This window comes from Ovis aries, chromosome 22, assembly GCF_016772045.2.
Source record: "Ovis aries strain OAR_USU_Benz2616 breed Rambouillet chromosome 22, ARS-UI_Ramb_v3.0, whole genome shotgun sequence".
Lineage (NCBI taxonomy): Eukaryota > Metazoa > Chordata > Mammalia > Artiodactyla > Bovidae > Ovis > Ovis aries.
Genome location: NC_056075.1, coordinates 27075585 through 27100514, shown reverse-complemented (window position 1 = coordinate 27100514; position 24930 = coordinate 27075585). Strand labels below are relative to the sequence as shown.

Below are 24930 nucleotides of genomic sequence, written 5' to 3'. Positions count from 1 at the left end.
CTTGGCTTAAACTGGACTTCTAGTGTGGTGTTCTCACAAGACAGACAGCTAGCCCTCCCTGAGCCTGTCCCCAGTTCTTTCTCATGCCTCTGTGCTCTGGCCATTGCTCCTGCTTTCTGGAGTGATGTCCCCCCTCACTCCTCATCTCCATTCCAAGCAGCCTTCTAGGCTTTTCTCAGCTTTTCCATGAAGTGTTCCATGGGTGTGCCCATCATCATCTCTACACCAGTAGTTATCCCTCTGTGAGTCAGTCAATAGTAAAATGGTTGCTGTTCTACAGCCCAGGAGAGCACAGCAGGTCTACAGCTCTGTATGACTCAAAGTAAAATAAAAGCAGAGTCACAGAAGAAATCCCCACACAGAGTAAATCCTCTGTGGAGAGGTTTGGAGACTAGACACCCGTCACCTGGGGGCCCACACACCTGCCCCTGAGCTCCTCGTAATGCACTCCCCCACTATATTATTCTTGGTGAGGGGCTTTCTGTACTTCTACAAAATTATCCTGCCCTCTTGTTTTCTCTCATGTCCCCAGTTCCTAGCCCCATGCTTGACAAAAATAGTGTATGATTCCAGAGCTTTCTATGTAGTAAGCATGGCCTCCTGAATGTCCAAAGACTAACAATACAAGCCAGCATTTAGAAAGTCACACTGGGCTGAAATCAGGAGATTGCCTAGAAGAAAGCAATGCCACAAGCTCATCATACCGGAGGAAATTTGATCCAAGTTTGTAATTTTCACAGAAATTTCTTGTCCTCAATATAGTCTTTCAGGGGTCAATGCTGGAGTCTCACTTTTGAAGATCTCAGTTTCTAACTGGTATGTGCCGCAGAGGGTGCTAGACCCAGTTGGGAATGAAGTTTCTATGAGCACAAGATTGTTGAAACATGTATATGTTTGTGTGTGTGTGTGTGTTGTGGTTGGAAACTTTGATAGGAACATTCTAAAACAAACAATAGGACTGTAGAAAGAACGAAATAAAAATTTACAAACAGATTATGGGCTTTAAAAACTATTCTGCTTTAAGTTGAAAATTAATGGGGGATGGGAAAGAGTTTTAAAGTGTTTATGCTTACCAGCTTGGTTTTTGGTTTTATTTAAGACTAAAGTTTTGCAATATTAAACTGTTGTCCCTAAGCGTTGAGTTCTTTACCTGTAAAAGGTACCTTACTCTGGATTTTTTCCAAACTTTAAAAGAGAAAAAGCACGTGATGCACTCAGCACAGTTCCTGACCCAGAGGAGAGGTGGCTCTGGTGGTTTTGGAGGTTAATGCCACTCTTACTATAAATGAAGCCATTCTTGGAAGGAGAGATCTGCCTGAGCCTCTGGAAAATCTCCACAGAAAGCAGCCCAGGAAGTGTTAGGAGAAGATCACAGGAAAGGAAGAGGCAGTTCAAGCCCCAGGAGGGAGCTCTCTGAATGAACACAGAGTGTCAGTCAGCAATGCAAATGCTGTTTAGAAAAGGCAGAAACCCCGGAGACACAGACTTGCCAGCAGCATCACAGAGTTTTGATTGCTTGGGCAAGAGTGAGAAGGAAACAGGTCCCAGTGGGTAAAGGATGGTAAAGACCTTCAGATCTTAAAGTCAATAGTCTGATTTTTACCATCCTCCTTTGATTCTAAAATTCTAAGAAGCTTCATCTTATAGAGAAAAAGTCTGAAGCCTCGTCTGGTAAATGACCTTCTCAGAGTCACACAGCCTGTGAAAGAGAAAGAGACCGAGCTCAGACCTAGCCCTTCACTCCAAGGGGAGGGAGACCCTGCACAGCAACAGGGCTGCAGGCAGGCCACCCCGCATGCCAGGTGGCAGGATGACTTCTGGGTCATCTCATATCCGAGTTACCTTCCAGTTCTGCCTGACCACTACCTGCACAGAATACTTCTTTAGTTACACCGAGAATGCTTCTTCATGGTGTTTTAAAATTTCACATAAATAAATTAACCCAAATCAAAACATGAATATTAAAGAAAGCTATTGGGAGAATGGCATTGAAGCATGTATAATACCATATAAGAAACGAATCATCAGTCTAGGTTCGATGCAGGGTACAGGATGCTTGGGGCTGGTGCACTGGGATGACCCAGAGGGATGGTATGGGGAGGGAGGTGGGAGGGGGTTCAGGATTGGGAACACGTGTATAGCTGTGGCAGAATCATGTTGATGTATGGCAAAACCAATACAATATTGTAAAGTTAAAAAAATAGTAACAATAAAATAAAATTTAAAAAAAAAAAGAAAGAAAGCTATTGTCTCAGGTAGAAATGTCTATAGTACTTTGCAATCGGTTCCCTTGAGACACAGTGAGCATACTGGTGATGAAAGCTGGGGATGGGGGACTTTGATCACAACCCCAGCTTCCACCGTGTGAGCACAGTCCAGCCTGACTCCAGACTGAATACATTTCCCGACTGTGGTTTTAAGCTCTCACAACCACTAGCGAGACGGCTCCTGTTTATACCTATCTTACAGACTTGAGCGGTAAAATGATTTGCTTAGGTTTACCAAGCTAAGCCTGCATTTAAGCCACTATACCCCTGCTCCAAGCCTGGCCTTTAAAAAGCAGCTTCCCTTCTTTAGAGCAGCACCGATCTGGGGGCATGGAAACTGCATTATGCCAAGCAGCAGCTGTTGCAGAGAGTGAGGGAGCTTAGAAAGAGCAGCACAGTGTCCTAATTACCTGCGGCAAGGAAAACATCTGCGTGGGAAAAGTAATGAAATTAATTCTAAAGTCTAGCGGTTGCCTACATTAATTGACGTTAATTAATGCCAAATTACAAGACACCTCCTATGGAATCGCATCATACACTCACCAGAATTGAATATGGAAAGAGTTCATCACACTTAATGCTATTACAGCAAGCCCCAAGGGGAATAAGAATGATCGGTCCCTCATTATGAAGTGCAGCCAATTTCTTTTTGTTTCCATTAGGAGGGGAACGAGAACAAACCAGGAGCACTTTACCATGGGCAGGCGGTTGGAATTGATCGGTTCCCCTTCAGCTTGTGGATTTCACTTTGAGCCACTCCGAGCAAGACATGGTTTCAAGACCTCTTCCCGGAGCTTTTCTTGGGTGCTTTGGTTGTACATTTTAAAATTCTCAGCATAAGAACAGCTCATTGAACATGTCTGCCTCACTGTGTGGCATGGGGAGTGGAGAGGGATGGAACAAGCAAAGGAGTCAGAGACAGTTCTCTAATTCTTAGGAGTAGAATCCCACAAGCCCACCATGACCCTTGGGCCGCCTTCCCTGGCTGCGAAGTGCTGGCCAGAGATTTGCATGCTGTCTGATCGTCTGCCTCTCTCATGTAACTGCCTCTGTACTAGCGTTGACGTCTAGTATATATTTATTATTCATTTTCCCCGTGCAAACATACATATGTAGATATCTATATATACCACTTGCACAAAATCGTGTCCATATGCACATATTTTGGTAACCTACTTTTTAAAAACTTTTATTTTGGAATAATTTTAGATAAACAGAGAAGTTACCAAGATAGTGCAGCTTTACCCAGCATCCCTTAATGCGAACATCTTATACAACCATGATCTATTTTTCAAAGCTAATAAATTAACATTGATACAACATTATTAGTTGATAACTATTTTATTTTATAAAATGTATTAAGAATGTCTATAAATCCTCTTATAAGGATTCATAACAAGCTATGCATGTTCTACAATCTATTTAGCTGTGCCTCAACTGTTGGCCATTTTGTTTTCTCTTACCTTTTTAAATTATAAACAACACTATGATGACTATCAAAGTAACTAAATCTTTGCATGGTTCATTAATTATTTCTTCAAGTCAAATTCTCAGAAATGAACTCACAGTCAAAAGAGATTTTAATAAATGTTGATCCGTATTGACAAATTACCTCATGAAAACATACAGTTGTTCTTTCTTCTTTCTCCTTTTCCTTTGTATCTAGGTTTGTCCATTGATAATTTGAAGCCAAAACATACTTAACGGAAATTGGCCTCAGACTTGCCGGGGTTTTTCATGCAATGTAGTGGGAATAAGCTGGAGAAGGGAATGGCAACCCACTCCAGTACTCTTGCCTGGAAAAATCCCATGGACAGAGGAGCCTGGTAGGCTGCAGTCCATGGGGTCACGAAGAGTCGGACAAGACTGAGGGATTTCACTTTCACTTTTCACTTTCATGCACTGGAGAAGGAAATGGCAACCCACTCCAGTGTTCTTGCCTGGAGAATCCCAGGGATGGGGGAGCCTGGTGGGCTGCCGTCTATGGGGTCTCACAGAGTCGGACACGACTGAAGCGACTCAGCAGCAGCAGCAGCCGCAGTGGGAATAAACCAGACTTGGAGTCTGGCCAACCCAGTGTGAAAACCCATTCTGCCCTTTCTATAATCTCTAGGAGCTTCGCTCTCTTTACTTGCAAAGTCAGTTGATAAATTATATGCCAGAGTATTGTGACGATTAAGTGTACCAAATGAATGTGAACATGCTTTAGAGTACTTGGCACATAAATTCGCAGCAAATATTAGTTTCCCTATTCTTTTAATTTCTCCCCAAATCCCTCAGATTCATAATTTCCATATAGTTAAGTTATAAATATAAAGAGTTTATTTTTATATTTTCCATCTTATGTTTGTTCAGGGACCTTTGAAGAGAAAGTTGAAATCTTAAGAAAGAAATTATTAGACAACACTACAAATAAAACAAGCACGGTGTACTCATCAAGAAATCCTATGAGTGGCAGTCTTACGAATTCTAATTGGAAAGTTGTATTTGTAATCTGAAGCCCGAGACTTCCTCAGTCAGAACCTTTGATTCAGATTGTTTTCATTCATTATCTCATGTAACAAGAAGCTTGAGAAAGGGCAGCTCTGGGTTCAGTACAGTCAGACGCTCAGTGATGTCATCAGGCAATGGGCCCTTTCCATCTCTTTGTCGTATTCATTGTGGAAGCTCAACTGTAAGACTCCTCCGTGCACAGAAAGGCTAGAGCACTTCCAGACATCATATTGACACAGTGTTGTATGGGGGCTGAAGAAGGTTTTCTGCTGTGCCTCCCTGTAGCCCCTTATAACTTCTTGTTTACTAGAACTGGGTTTAAAAGGCCTCTCCTAAAGCAAATGATAGTAGGTGGAGTAGAAGACTTGGAGCAAACACAGACCCGAGAGAATTATTCCCAGCAGATCAGAGCTTCTGAGTGACATGGGAGAAAGATGAGCCACCAGATCCATATTGGCTTTTTTGGCAAAGAGGTAGGGAGGAATGAGTGTTGGACCAGATACCAGCAGTAATCAATAGTGAAATATAACTGGAATACTCAAATTCAGTTTTTTAAAGGACTTACAATGTGCCCCAACACGATCTAATCATTGTGAAAGGTTGCAGAAGAGAAAATAGAAACATTACAGTTTTTGTACAACTTCTGAGTTTCAAATCATTTAGCATATATATTATTTCAGTTAATTCTTAGAACCAAACTATGAGATAGTTGACACTGGCATCCTCATTTGAGAAATGACAGTGAAGAGACTCAGGGAGGTGAAGCGGTGTTCTCTGAGTGATGCAACTAGGAAGTGACCATGGCAGAGCTCAAACCCGGGTCTCACAGATGCCAGTCTCCATTTCTATGACCCTGAGCTGCCTTCTGAAAGGCAGGCGTCAACTGAAAGCTCTGCAAGGGTCTGATGGGGTATGAAATGGCGAGGGAAAGATTTTGTGTCCCACAAAGAGAAGTGTTCTGGGAGGAGATGAGTCCCAGAAATTCTCTTCAGAGATGAAGATCATGAATTATGTCCTAAAATGAAACTTTAATAATTAAAGTTATGATAATTAATGGAATCAAGATTGCCGGGAGAAATATCAATAACCTCAGATATGCAGATGACACCACCCTTATGGCAGAAAGTGAAGAGGAACTAAAAAGCCTCTTGATGAAAGTGAAAGAGGAGAGTGAAAAAGTTGGCCTAAAGCTCAACATTCAGAAAACGAAGATCATGGCATCCAGTCCCATCACTTCATGGGAAATAGATGGAGAAACAGTGGTAACAGTGTCAGACTTTATTTTTTGGGGCTCCAAAATCACTGCAGATGGTGACTGCAGCCATGAAATTAAAAGACGCTTACTCCTTGGAAGAAAAGTTATGACCAACCTAGATAGTACATTCAAAAGCAGAGACATTACTTTGCTGACTAAGGTCCGTCTAGTCAAGGCTATGGTTTTTCCTGTGGTCATGTATGGATGTGAGAGTGGGACTGTGAAGAAGGCTGAGCACCGAAGAATTGATGCTTTTGAACTGTGGTGTTGGAGAAGACTCTTGAGAGTCCCTTGGACTGCAAGGAGATCCAACCAGTCCATTCTGAGGGAGATCAACCCTGGGATTTCTTTGAAAGGACTGATGCTGAAGCTGAAACTCCAGTACTTTGGCCTCCTCATGCGAAGAGTTGACTCATTGGAAAAGACTCTGATGCTGGGAGGGATTGGGGGCAGGAGGAGAAGGGGACGACAGGGGATGAGATGGCTGGATGGCATCACTGACTCGATGGATGTGAGTCTGAGTGAACTCCGTGAGATGGTGATGGACAGGCAGGCCTGGCGTGCTGCGATTCATGGGGTCACAAAGAGTCAGACACAACTGAGAAACTGAACTGAACTGATAATTAATTAATATAATTAATAATTAAAATTGCATACATTTATATAATTTATATAATTATAATTTTATATAAAATTTTATATTTTATATAAAATTTTTATAATTATAATTATATACAATATAATACATAAGATAATATATAAATATAACATGTTTGGAATATATGATTTTAACATAATATATATTTATAATTTATATAAATTTACATATTTATAGTTACAATTAATATAATTAATTAATATAAGAATGCCTAAAAAAGTCGATGGGGAAGGGAGAGTGGAAGTCTTTTCCTTAGTCGTTCTTTGGAGGACTAGATGGGTTAAAATATATACTTGAGAGCTATTTCCATCCCCGCACTTGGTAGCAGGATAAAGGAAGACTGGATAAAGCTCTCCTCCTTCCCTCTCAGAACTTATCAGCAACTGTCAGCCATTGGTCAGTTGGAGCAAATGTGCATGTCGCCCCCTCGTGGCACTGCTTATAGAGTACACGTTTGCCCAGGTTAAAGTAATGCTAGAAAAGTGTTCTTGGCTGGCGAATCCCAGGGACGGCGGAGCCTGGTGGGCTGCCGTCTATGGGGTCACACAGAGTCGGACACGACTGAAGTGACTTAGCAGTAGCAGCAGCAGTGCTAGAAATTTCCTTCAGGGAAGTCGTTAGTGAATCCTTATATCCAACACAGCATACAATTGCCTACCCCCATTTCATGTAAATAATCATGTCCTTATTTCTCCATTTGGAAGAGTATATTTCTTCATACATCCTTGTATGTCCTAAAATCAAACTCACTCATTCATTAAACATCAGAAAAAGGTAAAATAATTTCCTTTTTCGTTCAAAAAGACATATTCCAGTAAAGTGGCATGTTCCAAAGAATATTTATTTATTATGTACTATGTGCTAATTTGTTTCATACTTCGATTGTGATAAGTTCCATGAAGGGAATTAATAGGATGGAGTATTGTTGAAAAGCAATCATAGGAGACCCCCAGAAATAACAGTAAGCTGAAATCTAGACCTTTTTTAGAGAACAACCTGGGGAGAAGCCTTTAGAACAGAGGGAATACAAATGTAAAGCCTCTTAAGTGGCAGAAAATTTGGCCAAATTTTTAAACATATTTTAGGCCAGATTAGAAGAATCACTTGGAGAGAAGAGATTAGCATGAGGGGAGGTTGAAGCAGCACTGACGGAAGGTTTGAAGTGACGTCTGATTCACAGAGAGGGCAGAACAGCTGTGGCTGAAAAACAAGACAGCCTCCCTGGTACAATATATTACTCCTGTCCACAGCAGGGGTCAAATCTGTTAAGAGTCCTTTTTACTGGCATGTGTATCACCTGCTCTCATCTCAGGTGAGAGGCAGGGTCTTAGTTTCCTCAACTATAAAATGAGAGCAATGTTTTTGAGTATGGAAGGTCTTCTCAATTCTGTTTTATTTCCAATTAGTAATAGAAGAAAAACCTTTATCTTGACCTAGGGCCTTATTGTTTATAACAGTGTACTTCTAGTACGAGATGACCAATGATTGCATGTATGTTTGTATGTTTCCCTATTTATCAGAGTATGGAGGTGAATCCTATTAATAAGGAAAATAACTAAAAGAGCACAAGTATTATTGCCAGCTTTTGAATTTTTTTTTCACTTTGGTTTGGAAGGAAAAAAAAATAGTTAATAGAATTTAGTATTCTAGGATGACAGGAGTTGGTGGAGGCACTGGGAAATGGTGGTGGTGTTGATGGCAAGTGAGTAAAATAATCATGAAAATTTAAACAATGATAATAACAACAGTAATATAGTTATTAGAGAATGTGAGGTTTGTTGCAAGAATTGCAGAAAGCAAGAGAATGGAAAATGTCTACTCTGACTCTGTATACTGTGTGTAGACCACCCCACCCGCATTTTTTCTTTTTTTTTTTTTTTCAGATTCACAATACCTAACATGCCGAATGCAGAACTGCACAGAGGCCAACAGAAATAAACCTTTCCCAGGCTACATTGACCCAGACTCTCTGATTGTCCAGGATGATTATGTGTTTGTTCAGGTATGAAAGATCCGCTTCCGCTGATTATCTCACAGACATTTCCCTTCCCTGCTTCTAATGCAGCCCCTTCACCTGCCTGCCCTCCCTGAAGAACAACAGAGAAAGAAGCAAAGGCATTCTTTTTTTAACAAAAGGAACATTACCAAGTTGAAGCTTCTATACTAACAGAATAGTAATTCCTTCTATTGCCTGTGAATGTGAAGTTATTGCTTCTTAGTGAAAGAATTCGGAGATAAAGTAATTGGTAAGAAGTGGATGTATTTGGAGAGAAACATAGTCCACAGACAGTGTGTGGGCCATCTCAGAGGGTAAGTGAGAGTTTAGAGGTATGGCGCAGTTAGTTTTTACAGCCTGGGTAATTTCATAGGCTAATCCGTGGGAGGATTATTCCAGTTATTTGGGGGAAGAACCGGCATTTCCAGGAACTGGGCCGTCACCCACTTTTGACCTCTCATGGTTGCCCTCAGAACTGTCTGGCACTGGTTGGTGTGTCTTTTAGCGTGCTAATGTAGTCAGTGAGTGTATAATGCAGCTCGCGGTGCCTTGGAAACACAATCTTCCCGCCATCTTGGACCCAGTTGGTTCTAATCAGTCTTTGTCATGTCTTATGAAGTGTCATTCTTTGAAAGGTTCTGCCCTGCCCTCTTCCCTCCTGTTTCACTTCCTTGGGGCAGTGTCTGGAGGATGTGTTAAAACAGGGTCCTGGGGACATTGCCCTGAATACTCAGGTTGTCCCCAGAGCTACGCACACTTACATTCATCCTCGTCACATCCCCTGCACTCCAGAGAGGCTCCCTTCAGTCGTCAATGGGACTGAGCAGATACGTCAGTCTCTTCCTAGAGCAGTCAGCCAACAAGCCCCCTCTTCAGAACCTGCCTTAAAAATAGCCAGGCGGTCACACGCTGTGGGGTGGCTGGAGGTGGTTAGCCAGTAATCAGCCATTATTGTCAGGCACTGCAGTGATTAGGATCAAGAGAATGCAGAGGAGACATTCAGGTGGGTGTTTCACTTCCAGAGAGAGCAGAGAACAGTTTGAGGAACTGAGGGCTCAGGGGCAATTAGAAGACAGAAGGAACAAGTATCCTTTGGTTTCATTTTGCAGTTAATAAAACTTTAAACTTGTTTGGACAAAACATTTAAAAACTCAGTTGTTGCTTCTCATGTTGCTCTTCATGTTAAAATTGACAAAGTTACTATTGCTAAATAGTTTATATATAATACACATGCTGCTAAGTCGCTTCAGTCGTGTCCGACTCTGTGCGACCCCACAGACGGCAGCCCACCAGGCTCCCCCGACCCTGGGATTCTCCAGGCAAGAACACTGGAGTGGGTTGCCATTTCCTTCTCCAATGCAGGAAAGTGAAAAGTGAAAGTGAAGTCGCTCAGTCATGTCCGACTCCTAGCGACCCCATGGACTGCAGCCTACCAGGCTCCTCTGCCCATGGGGTTTTCCAGGCAAGAGTACTGGAGTGGGGTGCCATTGCCTTTTTTCACTATGATTGAGACATTCTAGACACTACTGTATTTACTTGGGCAAGAAATTATAATTTAGAATATTTGATCCCATATATTGAAAAGCAAATGTTCAAATTCCTTGTACTTTTAAACTATTTCACAATTTTACACACACACACACACACACACACACACACACACTTCCTTTTTTCTTCAGGAAAATGAGTAATGAGCACTCTGATAACTTCAGCATCAAATTATCAAGTGACATTAAAATGGAAAATGGTTACCCATATTGGTTCTATATATAATTCATTTCTCCATCAGTGTTGCTTCCAGAGACCTTTCCTATTTTCTATTAACAATTTATAATCCACATATATGATGTACAAATGAGAATCAAGTGTGCATTTAGAGTTTTATATATATTTTTACCCAGGCCGCTATGAATATATAACCCATTGCTAGGACTGAGAGAGAGCTGGCCACATCATGGTGACTATGTAACTTTCCAGTCACAGTTTTATGTGTCTGATGAAAATTCACCCAGAGCATTTGTTGACATTCTGAGTATGCAAACCAACTGACTTCAAACTCCAGGTGTTTATATGAGTTAAGAGTGGCAACAGGAATCCAGAGAAACTGAGAGTAAAATGGTGGTTTTCAGAGGCTAGGGAAATGGGGAGATGCTGGTCAAAGGGTATACATGTCTAGCTATAAGTTCTGGGGATGTAGTATACAGCATGGTGGCTACTATATTATATACTTGAAAATTATTAAGAGAATAAGTCAGAAATGTTATCAACATACACACAGACATACACATATACAATCTTAATTAGATGAAAAGACAGAGGTGATTGCTAACCTTATATGTGGTAAACATTTCATAATATATATGCATCAAATCATATTGTACACTTTAAAACTGCATATGTTATGTGTCAATAATATCTCATTAAAGGTGGATTAAGGGAGAGTTTGGCAGTGCAGCCCTGATACCTCATTCCTCATGGTGCTCAACTGAGATGGAGACCACACTGCTCCTCCCCCTCCCTCAGACCCACAGGGTTTTTTGGGCTGTAGATCCTGGACGGACCTGGGGCGGTAGCTCACCATTCTCTTCTGGCGGGGGAGATGGAGAATGAGTTAGAACCATGGTCCTGGCTTGGCTTTCCGTCTAGCACGTCAGCAGCACTGCTGTGTGGGGGACGTGCACACAGCCAATTGTGCGACTGCCCCAAACTGGAATTCAGTGCCCGGGGATGGGGGCTCCGGCCCTGCCACTGTGTGACCTGGCCCATTCCCATTTGGTATGGCACAAGGACCTGTTGGTGTGGTCACAGTCTTGGGGCTAGAGAGAGCTGGGTTGCTGAGGGGCTCTGATCCCATATACCCTCAGGCTTGTGTCAGTTAAAAGAAAAATAACCAAAATTCTTTCCTGACTTCTGAGCCACAGGGCAAGTCGAAGAATTGTGTTTCTGTCAAGGGGGTTCACGTTGGGCCTCTGACCAACTCACACACACCGAGTTGTTTTGGAACTGGATGCCAGAGCTTTACGCTTGCCCACAGTAGTCACTCACGCTGTTGCGTTGGTACCTACCCCTTCCGTGCAGGGACTGTTCTTCTGTGACCTGTAACTGTGGTAGTGACTCATTTTACCACCTTGGTGTTTTCATTGCAGCTGACATCAGGGGGACGGCCACATTACTACGTGTCCTACCGAAGGAATGCGTTTGCCCAGATGAAGCTCCCCAAATATGCTTTGCCCAAGGTATGGCCTGATCAGCTTCTCTATTTCAGTACCTATTCTTTTTCCCAAGGACACTTTCAGTCTCTTGTAGTTATTTTTTAAAAATCCCCCATCTCCATTTCTCAAATTCACTTATATTCTTTTTCGCCAATCTCACTATCTTCCTTTCTCTCTCAGTGGTCCCTCCCTCTCATAGCCCTCTTTTCCTCTCTCTTTCTCTGATTCTTCGGAATTCTTACTGTAGGGACATCTGAGTAAACTGATAACTGATTTGCTTTTGCTTAAGTGGTATACATTGGTTTTTAGCAAAACAGAAACTATGCTTTGGACACACAGTATATCAGAGCAACAGGTGTGATACATATGTATTCTGACCTGTTATTATTTATAAAGTGATACAGTCACTATATCACAGATACAGTGATACAGCTTCTGACCTTTGTTTTCCCTCCCAGTGGAACTTATGAGACTAGTTGTCTTTAGGGTTCAGCGACACAGCTAATTTTTAAAACCTCCCCCAAAACGTACTCTTTTGAAAATAGAGGCAGACAAGAGACTCCCAACAGCTAACATCCCCAGGCTGTCTCTCCATAAACACTGAAGAACTGTGTTAATACGGAGCGCCACCTAGTGGAAGCGAAACTTATTTAGGAGCTCAAAGTTGTGGATTTGCTGTCTTGTTGCCACTGTGATGTATTTTAAGTGGCTGTAAATTGTTAATGCATCGTGCCTTTTTTTCTAGCAACAACCACTGAAATGTGTCTTCATTTAAAAAAGATTTTATTGCAGTATAGTTTATTTGCAGTATTATATTAGCTTCAGGTGTATAACATAGTGAGTCAATATTTTTTCTAGGTTATATACTCCATTTAAAGTTATTATAAAATAATGGCTATATTTTCTTGTACCGTATAATGTACCCTTATTTATTTTATACATAGTAGTTTATGTCTCTGAATCTCATGCCTTTATCTATCCCCTTTACCATTGCCTTTCCCCACTGGTAACCACTCTTGTTCTCTGTATCTGTGACTCTGCTCCTCTTTTGTTACATACATTTGTTTGCCTTATTTTTTAGATTCCACATATAAGCAATAGCAGAGAATGTGTCTTTCTCTAACTTATTTCATAAGCATGATTCTCTCTTGGTCCATCCTCACTGTCACAAAAGGCAAGATTTCACTAATTTTTATGACTGAGTAATATTCCATTGTATGTTGATATGTATAATGGGGTACATACGTGTACACACACATGTGTGTAGTTACATGTATATATATTTGGGTGCATTTATCTTTTTGATTAGTGTTTTGTGTTCTTTGACTATATACCCAGCAGTGAAATTGCTGGATCGTGTGGTAGTTCTATTTTTAGTTTTTTGAGGAACCGCCGTACTATTCTTCACAGCGACTGCACCAATTTACATTCCCACCAACAGTATACAAGGGTTCTCTTTTCTCTGTATCCTTGCTAATGCTTTGTAGACTTTTTGATGATAGCCATTCTGACATGTGGGTGTGTTGATCATGAAACAAGGGAGATGTATGTGGCTATAAGAAGGGGATAGTGTAGGTTTGAATGCAGCTCAGCTTTGAAATCTTTGGTTGAACAAAGAGCATCAATAACTTCTTTTCAATTGTATTTCCATGACTCTGTGTCTTGCGTTTTTATCCCTGAGTTTGTAATATGCTTTCTTGGACCAATACCAGCTTCCTGCCCGGGGACCCTGTGATAGATCCAGCACAAGGGCACAGCAGGTCTTCTCTCCCAGGAGAGCCAGTGGCTTCTCCAGGCAGAATTCTCCTTCTTGGCCATCACTCTGCCCCTAACCCTAGCGTAGTGAGAGGTGAGCTGTAAACCTCAGCCCATTAGAGATAATAACACACATTAAATTATGCTGTTAACTTCAAAAAACTATTTCCATGTGAGTAGTTACTATTTTCAGCTGCTAAGAGATTAATAACAGTGGTAATTGCCCAGAACTCTATGCCTGTGCCTGTATATGTTTAAATGCTCCTCATTCGTGATTTAGCTTGAACTATTTTACAAAAAGACAAACACAACATTGGAGTTGTGCTTTAGATGAGAATTTGGTAAAGTCAGTAAAAGAAAAATTCAGTGTTGTTAACATTTCCCTCGGTAATCTTTTAGGGAAGTCCATGAGGGAGATGATCATGGTATCTTGGTAAGTTCAACAGAGATGGTGGTTTTGTTTTGTTTTGTTTCCCTTGAGCACTGAAATAAGTTTCTGACTTTGATTGACCAACAAATGAAGTAGTTGGCTTGCAAGATTTACACCTTTAAAAACAAGAATACACTCAATGCAGTGAGATGCTTCTGTTCAAGAGGCATGTGGGAATTGGGACCAAATCAGGAAACAGCATATCTGAGCCACTCATCTCTTGCTTACTTCCTCTTGGGAATATACTTTGTGAGTGGAATAAGTTTCAGCTAAACTAAATGCTGCTTGCTGCAGAATCAAGGCTAAAATAGGTCTGTGGACTCCCAGACCAGCATTCCTTGTATTATACTCTTCTACTCTCAAAATAAACTAATAGAGTCTATAACTAAAAGGGAGCAGCACCGCCCACCCCCCAGATTTTTATACACTGAATAGCGTCCAAAGAAAAAGTCCCATTGATCTAAGTTGTCTCAGAAATGGTAGTTTAAAATCAAAGAAATCACTTTGGGCCCTTGGCTGGAGTGTTAGGAATTGCATACTTTGCATTGCTTTTTCATTGGCATCACACCAATCACTGTGGATCATCGCACCCAGTGGTATTGTGCCAAGCTGGAAGGAGAAGTTTTACTTTGAGCCTAAATCAGCTATCTGCACCCCATCCCCACTCCACTGTCCCAGATGAGCGTTTTCCATTACTCAGTCTCATCTGAGGTCTGAGGATAAGAATGCAGTGATTAAATTAGCTTGTTCCCAGAAAAATCATAGCCACTATAGCAAATGAATATATTATTTGGTCCGAGTAGGTGTTTATTATTTAAAGCAAAGAGATACCTCATTACAATCCCATTATACCTTCAAAGAGAAGCCTCAGCTTGGTTGGAGTGATCCATGGCAAAGATGCATGTTTCATGACCTGCTATCAAACCTTTTCCTGCTGCAGCAGGAAAGGAGCAAAGCTCCATGCTCCCTGAAGGAACGGAGACAAAAGCCAGCACTTCCATGATCAGATTTTCTTTAGTCATCCCCTTCCATTGCATCAGCTCTAAAAAGACTGAGGTTAACCTGGGCTGTATTAAAAAATAATAATAATACAGTGGCAAAGATGATCGGAAAGCAGGGGTGGGGAGATTTTAATATTGCTGTTACTGTTAAGAGCATGAGGCCCAGCAGAAGGAGAGCTAGTGACCATTTTCCTCCCTTGACATACTTGGAGCTCATTCTGAGCTACTCAAGTGAGATAAATGAGGCAATACATATGAAAGTGCTTTGAGCATTTTGGAGGACAGATACTCTATAAAAGCAAGGTAATATTATTATTAGTATGGATCTAGTTGTCTGTGTTGGAGAAGATCGATGTGAACTGGGGTGTGGGTGATGAAAAGGCTGCTTGATTCACAGCGAGAGACCCTAATTCCAGACCTAGATCTGTCACTCACCTGCTCTGAACCTTGGGAGGGTTTATCAGTTTCTGTTTGTTTGTTTTTTTTTTTCTTCTTCTTTTTTTTTTTTTTTTTGCATTTTTAAAATACAGAGCTTAGATTCACAATAATACTTTCTCAAATGTGTTACTCAATAAAATGCCTTTAGAGATGCTTCATGAAGATTTGGTTTATGATTGAAAGTTTAAAAAAGGAAATAAACTTCATTCCATGCTCCTTGTCTGGGGACTACTAGAAGCTCACCAGTATTTAAAGGTTCTAGGATGTCCTGCAAGCAAGAAAGCTGTATAATTTGCATTCATCAAAACATTTTACAAAGGGAACCATTAAAAAAAAAACAAACTTAAAATCCAACAATATTGATGTCCTATGGAACGGACATTGGGAAATGCTCTAAAAGATCTCAGAGTTCACTTCTTGGTCTAAAATTTTGTGTCTCAGTACGAGCTTTCAACATGAAGTGCCATTTTGGGAGAAATAGCATGTTTTCCTGATATAAGTGGATGTAGACAAGAAAAGGGAAGATGGTATTTAAATATGTCATAGGTTTCAGTTAAAATATTTAAGACTAATGTCATCTGTCATTTTTAAACAGTCTATTCCATAAAATTAGATTGTATTCAGAGAAAGAGATCTGTCCTTGGCCCTTATCTGGTGATGACCATTTAATCTGTTGTTTTTTTAATTAATTGATTTTTAATTAAAGGATAATTGCTTTACAACGTTGTATTGGTTTCTGCCATACATCAACATGAATCAGCCATAGTTCTGTGAATAGTTCTCTAAGTGACTTAAACGCTTAAAAGCATCCATGTTTTCTCTTCCACATCTACCAAGGACAAGTTTAAGTGGGCTGGGATAATATCGATGATTTACTCTGGCCCCTAAGATTATTTAATGCATCATCTATTTGTGGCCCAGACCTCGGAGGTTCACGAGGGCACTGATTCACTCCAAAGACACAGAGGTGGGAATTAGTTATGTGATGTTCAGGTTAGTGCTGAAATATTTTAGCTTGAACTCAGGGATGATGCTACACCCTGCTGACAAGGAAGAAAACATGAATTGGGAGTAGTTGTTTAAGGGTTCGAAATGCTAGTGTAAGGATATTAATATTTGTCTTGTAAGAAATGAGGAACCATTGGCCCTCCATGGATGAATGACCTTTGGGCTAATTTCCACAGTTAATTGTTTCCATTAGGAAAAAAAAATCATGTGGATGAACCACTTTTTTATTAAGTGTATTAGTGTATATATGATATATATAAATATAATATTTCAATACCCTAATATTTGCAATGAACAGAAAAGCCAAATCCACCTGGCTCAATCAACAAAGGAGATTTAAGGTTTGTGTAACTAAAATAGCTAGCATGTATGGTTCCAGGCATTGTTTGTTAAATGCTTAATACTTACTAACTGATTTAATCCTTTCAACTCCATGAAGGACATACTATTATCTCTAGTTTACAAGTAGAAATTCTGAGGCACAAAGTTCTGTTCACACAGCTAAATTTCAGAGCTAGGATTTGAACTTAGCTTTATTTAAAGACCATTCTTTTAATCATTTTGCTTTACTGTCCTCTCCAGCAAGTTCACACGTGGCCAGACTTCTTAGGTATTCACGTTCAGAGACTCCAAGAGTGTCACAGAATTTGAACCATCTCTCTTTACCTTTTGTTTTGTTTTCTTTTCTTTTTTTAAAATTCTTTATTAAATCATACCTACTTTTTTTCTGGATTGGCTTATTCTCTACCTGCAAGATATATCTCTAACAGATCTAGATTTTATTTTTTTATTCTGACTGCTTGCAAACTGACAGTAAAATATACTTTCTCTCTCCGTGTAGTAATTCACAGTCATTCTAGAATGATGTCTTACTGAGCTTGCTTGGGTGGAATGCCCATTGCCAGTCCAACAGTCAGCGTTCCCTGAATGCTAGGCCTGCAAGATCATTTCTGGTGCTGAGGGTGGGAGAAAGTAGCAAAGACTGAGCATAGAGGGAAATTTGTCTGAGAGGGATGAGAATCTTTTTCAAAGAACATCAAGCTATCATTGCCAGAAGAAATGTACGTAAGAAAAATAAAAGGTACATAAGTAAAGTCATACATTGGACAACTTTTATACCAAACCTCACTTTGCATTATCGACCACCTTGGATCCATGGGCAGGATTCATTGGTGGGCTCCTGCCTCTGGATTGTTTCTATAAAATTGTAATCAGACTCCAGAGTATGGCAGTAAGGTCTGAAAAGGGGTCAGGAACATGAAACCCTTTGAGTAAGGACTTCTTCCTTCTAGAATCACATGAGTTCACTATGATCAACTTGAAAGAGGAATCTGTGTCTAAAACACACTTGAAGCTGAATTGCTGACTGACTGATTGAGAGAATATGGGCAGAGGTTACAATGAGAAATTTACAAGTTAGGTAGAATTGGAATTGTTGTCAAGGAAAACTGACAGGTCTCCGGAAGCCTTTCAAGGAGAATGTATGGTTGCTCTTGGAGAGTCTGAGCACTGAGCTACGCAAAGGCCAGGGATCTTTTCAGGTTGCTCTTCTACCTTTAGGCTTATGTGCAATTCTGGTTTTGTTTTGTTTTATTTTGATTTTGGGTTTTTAAAGTGATACCAATATATGTACCACCTTGGGTGAAGGGGGAAAGATTGCTGAGAGCAATGAGCTGGCATCCTTGAGGGAGACGGCAAGCCCTGGTCTGAGACAGCCTCTTCCTGAACACCTACTCCTCTGTGGTCAGAAGTTGGGGAGAAAGGATTCAGAACCGCCACCCCAGGGGGTTCTGCTCACTGCCTCTCATTACCTCTGCCTTGTTTCTATCTTCCAGGACAACCAGAGGCTGAAAACATCATCAATTATGCAGAGCGTTTTTTCCCTCTTTTATTTAAGGTTTCCTGCTGAACTTCTCAAGGTACAGGTTTAGATAAGCTAAGACCTGGAATGCTCATTAACCTGAAGGCTAGTACTCTGGGGTCTCAGGTAAACATTTTTCCTCTGGGACTTCTAGGGCTTGCTGAGCCTTAGGGAAGTGCTTCTCCAACTTGGGTGTGCATATTATCCATCCACAGATCTTATTAAGATACAGGTTTCTATTGGACAGGTGAGGCCTGAGGTTCTGTGTGTCTAACAGTCTTACAGGTGATGGTCATGCTGCTGTTCCATAGACCACACTGAGAGATGCAAAGCTTGTCTGTTTTCTCTCTGTCCCTTGTTCTGTCCTATATATGCCTTCTGAGCATGTACTCAGTGTTTTGCAAATTTATCAGGATGCCTGATTCTCCAAAGTCATACATCTTTGAGAAATTATCCTTCAAATTATCTAATGAGGCAATTAAATGGTAACTGAGCTACCAAGCACCTCTCTGTCTTATTTTCTGATGACCTCACCTTGTAAGCGACAACGGAAATATGTGACTAGCACTCAACTAATGGTTGTTTCACAGATACACACAAGGAAAATCTCTATCTTCCTCACGCTACCTACATGCCTGTCCTGGTGTTCCTCGTCTTCACATTATGTGGATACATGCCAGGGGCACGTATAAAATGTTCTTCCTCTTCCCTTCCCTGTGCCTTTCCTTAGGACATGCACGTCATCAGCACTGATGAGAACCAAGTGTTTGCAGCGGTCCAAGAGTGGAACCAGAATGACACGTACAACCTCTACATCTCAGACACACGCGGAGTCTACTTCACCCTGGCCTTAGAGAATGTCCAGAGCAGCAGAGGCCCTGAGGGCAACGTCATGATTGACCTCTATGAGGTATGTCACAAGGCATTTGGGGTCTTCAGCCACTGCAGTGCTGTGACCGGCAGTTGAAGGCTACGGGTTGGCCCTTCCCTCAGTCATTTTAATGACTAGTTCCTTATGTGGCCTTGGTCTGTTTGGGAGAGGGAGGGGATTGCAGAACATTTATATTGGTTAATTTGCAATTCATAAGACATCTCTGGGAGGGATTCTTTGTTGACCAAGTCCAGAAGACTTGGAAAGTATCTGGGGAAGCAGTCAGGTAATTAAAAGGTTTGAATAAGAGTGGGCCTAGTATGAAGCTTGAAAATAGTCTTAAAGGACTAATGGATGTCAGGGGTAGAGCAAGGAAGTGACCGGCAGTGCTCTCTTACGTCTCATAAGAAAGAACTAAGAGAACATCTTTGCACTGCATCAGAGCACACTCCCTTGACAAATGCTTTACTTATTTAGGTCATGAAGAATATTGAGCAGAATTCCCTGTGCTATTCAGTAGATCCTTGTTTGTTACCTATTTTAAATATAGCAGTGTGTCCTTGTCAATCCCAAACTCTCAGTCTATCCTTCATATATGTGTAACTGAATCACATTGCTGTACATGTGAAATTAACACAACATTGTTAATCAACTATGCTCCAATACAAAATAAAACTTGAAAATTATTGTAGCTAAATATTGGGGAAAAAAAGAAGACACTCACTTGGATTTGAAGACCTTTCTGACTACATAACCTCTACAAGCTGATTGTCATCTTCTCAGGGGTCCAATGTATGAGATAAGATTCATATGTCTTTCTTTTCCTAAAGAGGGCTAAGGAGGAGAAACAAAAAGCAGAGTTTACCAGATTTCCTTAAGGGAACTCTGACCCTTTTTTTCTCAGAAGGACCAGGTTCAAAATAAAGTCATGTGGTGGCTCAGTTAGCTTTCACGACAAACACCAACACTTTACTGGCTATTTAAAGTAGAGTCAGGTAAAAGAAAGCTGCTATTTGGGGACGGATTTTATCCATGCGTCAGTCTTGTGCTATGAAGGATTCATAGTGGGTTTTAATGAGCCATTACAAAAGTCATATTTGGAATTTGGGAAGTACAAACATCTACTTATATTCTATTGAAAAAATAGTTATAAAACTGATTTAAATGCGTTCAGTCACAATGATACTGTCATTTATTTGAGGATAAGCTCAGAGAATATAAGTTGTTTGTGTGATGAGTAGAAAGGGAATCATATCCAGTTATGTCAAAGAAAAAAACCAATTTCACTTAAGAAACATAAACCTATCACTGGAATTCTTTTAATGCTCTCTATATTCCTTCATCTTTAGATATTTTGGGGAATTTTCTTCTAGTATCTAAACTTCTCTGTATATATAAAGGCATGTTAGCAAACTGTAAGCACAACTCAGAGCTCAAGTATTTGTAATGGAAATTACAGTAGACAGCATAAGACATAGTTTGTGTGTATATATTTAGGAAAATACCCTGCAAACTTTTTATGCAGTCACAAATTTCTTCCACTTCATTTCCTGCCCATGTTCCAGATAAGTATAGTATCATATATCTCAGCCTCAAACTGAACATGTATTCTGGAAAACATTTACATATTCTAGTGATTTACTTTTAAATCCATGTTGGATAAAATTGTGATTTAGGGTGTAAATTTTGGAGTCAAGCAGGCTGGGTTTAAATCCTGACCATGTCACATATATATCTCCGTGAGATAAATCCAACAACTTTTGAGCCTTAGTCTCCTTGTTTAAAATAAGGGGATAAATGTAATATCTACTTGGTAGGATTTCATTGAGGATGAAATAAGCTAATCTTCTTAAAGTACTATGAACAGTGCCTGAAATATAGCAATACTCAACAGATTATAGATAGCATAATCAATATTACATTCCAGTGAGTTTAAGCCTGAAAACAATGTTCTAGTCTTATAATCTTAAAACCAACCCATATTATTTAAATGCTCAACGTACTTCCACTGTTCAGGATCTCTATTCCTTCCTGTGTTGCAGTTAGCAAGGCCACATGCCATCCTCTATCACCAAAGTTGTCTTCTTATGACACGCTTCATGCTCAGTCATGTCTGACTCTTCTCAGAGTGTGTAACCCTATAGACTAGAGTCCTCCAGGGTTCTCTGTCCATGGGATTTCCCAGGCAAGAATACTGGAGTGGGTTGCCATTTCCTTCTCCATGGGATCTTCCCAACCAGTGATTGAACCCGGGTCTCCTGCATTGCAGGCAGATTCTTTACCATCTGAACCTTTTCTTATAAACAAATGTAAATTGCCACATTTTGGTCCTCTTTTGTAAATGTCATATAAACATTTAAACTTTAAGTGTGTTTTTTTTGAAATACCACACATTTTCTTGCTTTGATCCAGCATTTACAGTGGGAATATCTCGCTTCGAGAGTGTGAAATCTACTCAACTGTCCCACACTAATCAGCCTCGGATCTGTCCCTGCTCTCTTGAAAACATTTTCTGATTTTCAGGTGGCGTTTTTCCTTCCTGATGACCTTCTCCCTCTTTTTAAGTCCATGTGGAATAGTTTCTCTGGTTAATTTTATTTTCTGCCAAAATGGAGAACATTTTAATTAGTCCCTTGATGATGGACTTTGTCATGTCCTATTATTTGCAATTGTTTCCGTGAATGGTTTTCTGAAATCAAAAATTACTAACAGGCAGGGACTGAGAAGAGGAACCAGAGTGACTGAACATGGCCAGCCATTTTTCGGTAACCTTTATGTCCTCCCTTTGCATCTCTCCTTTCGGTTGACTGTCTGTAGGAAAGCTGCTGGCTCTTATTACCCTCACTTTGAACGGTGGTGGGCCTACATTATGTAAAGGTGTTCTGCATCCTGGGGCCAGGGGAAGAAGAGGCTTTGTTTTATTAACCTGGCAGTTCACAGAAACTTGATTTGAAATTGATGTGATCAGAACAGCAATGCCATATAGGCCAATTACGTAGATAGAAAGAATATTGGCTGACACGGAACCTGGCACAAGTGTTCCTTAAAGCTGATTGTTCTGCCTAGCAGGAAGCTGAAAGCCATCCAGCATGAATTTCCCCATCGAACGGCAATGAATGATGAGTGGTTAGAGATAAATGAGAAGTAAGAAAATCCATAAATGAATTAATGAGGAGAGATGAGCAACACGCCAGGAGGGGGTGACAGAGAGAGAATATATAGAATGCACGTCTGCCCACGTTTTGGGGGGGACAGAGGAAGGTGACTTGCACTCTTGGCTTCTACGTGCTGATCACCTGCTGTTCTCATGTGCTCTTTAAATTATGTGAGCCGAGGTGAACTGTGTAATATGACTGTGTGATGAGTCTGTGTATCAGGCATATGTATTGTTGGCGAGTCTGTGTGGGAAATGCAGAGGGAGGCACAGTTCTCATGAAAAATAATCATTTTATGCACTCTCTCCTTGGATCCTTATAACAAATGAGGTTCTCTCTACACCAGAACCATGTGTATGTATGTATTGAGATAGGGAAATGTTGGGGACAAAGTGTTAGGGCTCTATCTTACATGGTTTAGTTATTGAAATACCAAAAATTCCCCTCAGTATGAGGTAACCACTGCCATGGACCCCATTCATGAAGAGTCAAGATGTGAGTCAGGAAAGTTGGCCTCAGAGCAAAAATGCTGGGTAGTGATTTTTGTTGAGGAAATATCACAGTAAATAGATAATATTTGGGATACCACTTAGGATACCATTTAAACACTTTATAAAGAAGCTTTTAAATTATCTCATTCAATCTATATATTAACTTTATGACACAGAGACTGTAATCATCACTCTTGTTTATAAGTAAATGGAGGCAGAGAAAATGCAATAATTTTTTATAAGATTACAAAGCTCATAACTGTCAGGATTAGGATCTGCATTCTAGAGTGTGCAGTCTTTTAACCAGAAACTATTGTGTGTCTCTAGAAAGATCAGCCTTCAGGCCTCTATTTGATTGTGGCCAAGTAGTAACCATAAGATAGAAGCCCATTAGAGAGCAGCATAAATCATATTAGACGATACCTACAGGAGAGATCAGACGGGAAGAAGAAAATGGTCTGGGAAAAAGCCAACATGAACAGAATCAGCAGATGACGGTTTTGGACCTATTCACCATTTACTAAACCAAGTCCTGAGCCTGCAGTTTAAGCAAATTCACCCTATGTTATCCTGAAACTCCCAATTTTGCCTGGTGGATGTGTTCATGCAAGAGAATCCTAGAAACAAGTGTCCTAAAATTCTGTCATTCCCGAGGAGCACAAATTCTCCGGTAGCACCATGTGGAGCAGATCACAGAAGACAGCAGGCCTGATGGTGGCCGGAGCAAAAGAGCTGTGATGAGTGTGTCTGAGACATGTGGTTCCTGGTATATCCATCTGGAGCGGATGATGATACGGAGTCTGACAGCTTTGGGCAATATCCTCCCTCTTCTGGGAAGGGGATATTAATTAATGATGATGGCGAGCCCTTTGGTTTAATGGACAATGACAGTTCACCCCAGCCAAGCAGAAGGGGTTGTGTTGAGAATGAAGCCACCTGGCTGCGAATTCAGAATGCACGGAATGCATGCATGCAGGAGTGAGGCACAGTGGGCGGCATGACAGACGTAACTGGTGAGTGGTGCATGTTGTCACACACATAGTGTCTTCCGTAAGTTATGAGCTGCTGCTGCTGCTGCTAAGTCGATTCAGTCATGTCTGACTCTGTGAGACCCCATAGACTGCAGCCCACCAGGCTCCCCCGTCCCTGGGATTCTTCAGGCAAGAACACTGGAGTGGGTTGCCATTTCCTTCTCCAATGCAGGAAAGTGAAAAGTGAAAGGCAAGTTGCTCAGTGGTGTCCGACTCTTAGTGACTGCAGCCCACCAGGCTCCTCCATCCATGGGATTTTCCAGCCAAGAGTACTGGAGTGGGGTGCCATTGCCTGCTCCAATGTTATGAGTACCTCTCTCTATACGAGAAAGCTCCACAATTCTGAGGATGTAGCTACACCTTGATTCTCGGGAAAAGATTACCTCTTACAATCCAGTGTAAGAGGTAGGGAAGAAAATTCCTCTCCCATTTAGGACATAGTTATTGCAAGACATAGAATATACCCTCTAATTATTTAAGGTGATTCTCTCCCTGGGTAGGTGAGTGCTGCCTGACCAAGACAACAGGGAAGGCAAAAATACTTAGTCTTTGTTGGGAGTGGGTTCTCTGATGGCAAAGGCACTGGCTGGGTATGTGTCTCTCCTGGCTGGGATTCTCTCTTTAGAACAAAAAATATCCTGTCTCCAAAGACATTATGGTGGCAATATGTTCTCTTTCCCGCCATTGTCATTGATTCATTTTTAAAATTCTCTTCTAAGTTTGACATTTCAGATTCATAATTAAAGTCTGAGATAGAGAGGTTGGGAGGAATCAGCTCCCAGTCAGCATCAGGGAAATAAGCAAAAATTGCTGTGCAGGAATCTTTCTAACATGGCCACCATGTGGAATGTATGAAAGATCTGGGGTAGGAAAGCACCTTCTAGGGAAAGAAACAAAGGAGATATCTGGAGTTCTTTCTTTAAATCACCAAAGAAATCTAAGTCCCAGTACCTGGCATATTCTGACTCTCAAAAAACACCTGCAGAGTGAATGTATACTTCCTTAGAC

At 40.9% G+C, this 24930-nt stretch overlaps 1 protein-coding gene across 5 annotated transcripts in view; it reads left to right on the top strand.

The window, feature by feature from the left end:
* The window catches only part of SORCS1 (sortilin related VPS10 domain containing receptor 1), a 580387-nt gene that overhangs the window by 434660 nt on the left and 120797 nt on the right, over positions 1-24930 (top strand). For all 5 annotated transcript variants that reach the window (XM_042238470.2, XM_042238466.2, XM_042238468.2 and 2 more), the window contains exons 7-9: positions 8557-8675; positions 11816-11905; positions 19105-19284. In XM_042238470.2, the coding sequence (XP_042094404.1) occupies positions 8557-8675; positions 11816-11905; positions 19105-19284 (389 nt within the window). The remainder of the gene's footprint in view (positions 1-8556; positions 8676-11815; positions 11906-19104; positions 19285-24930) is intronic.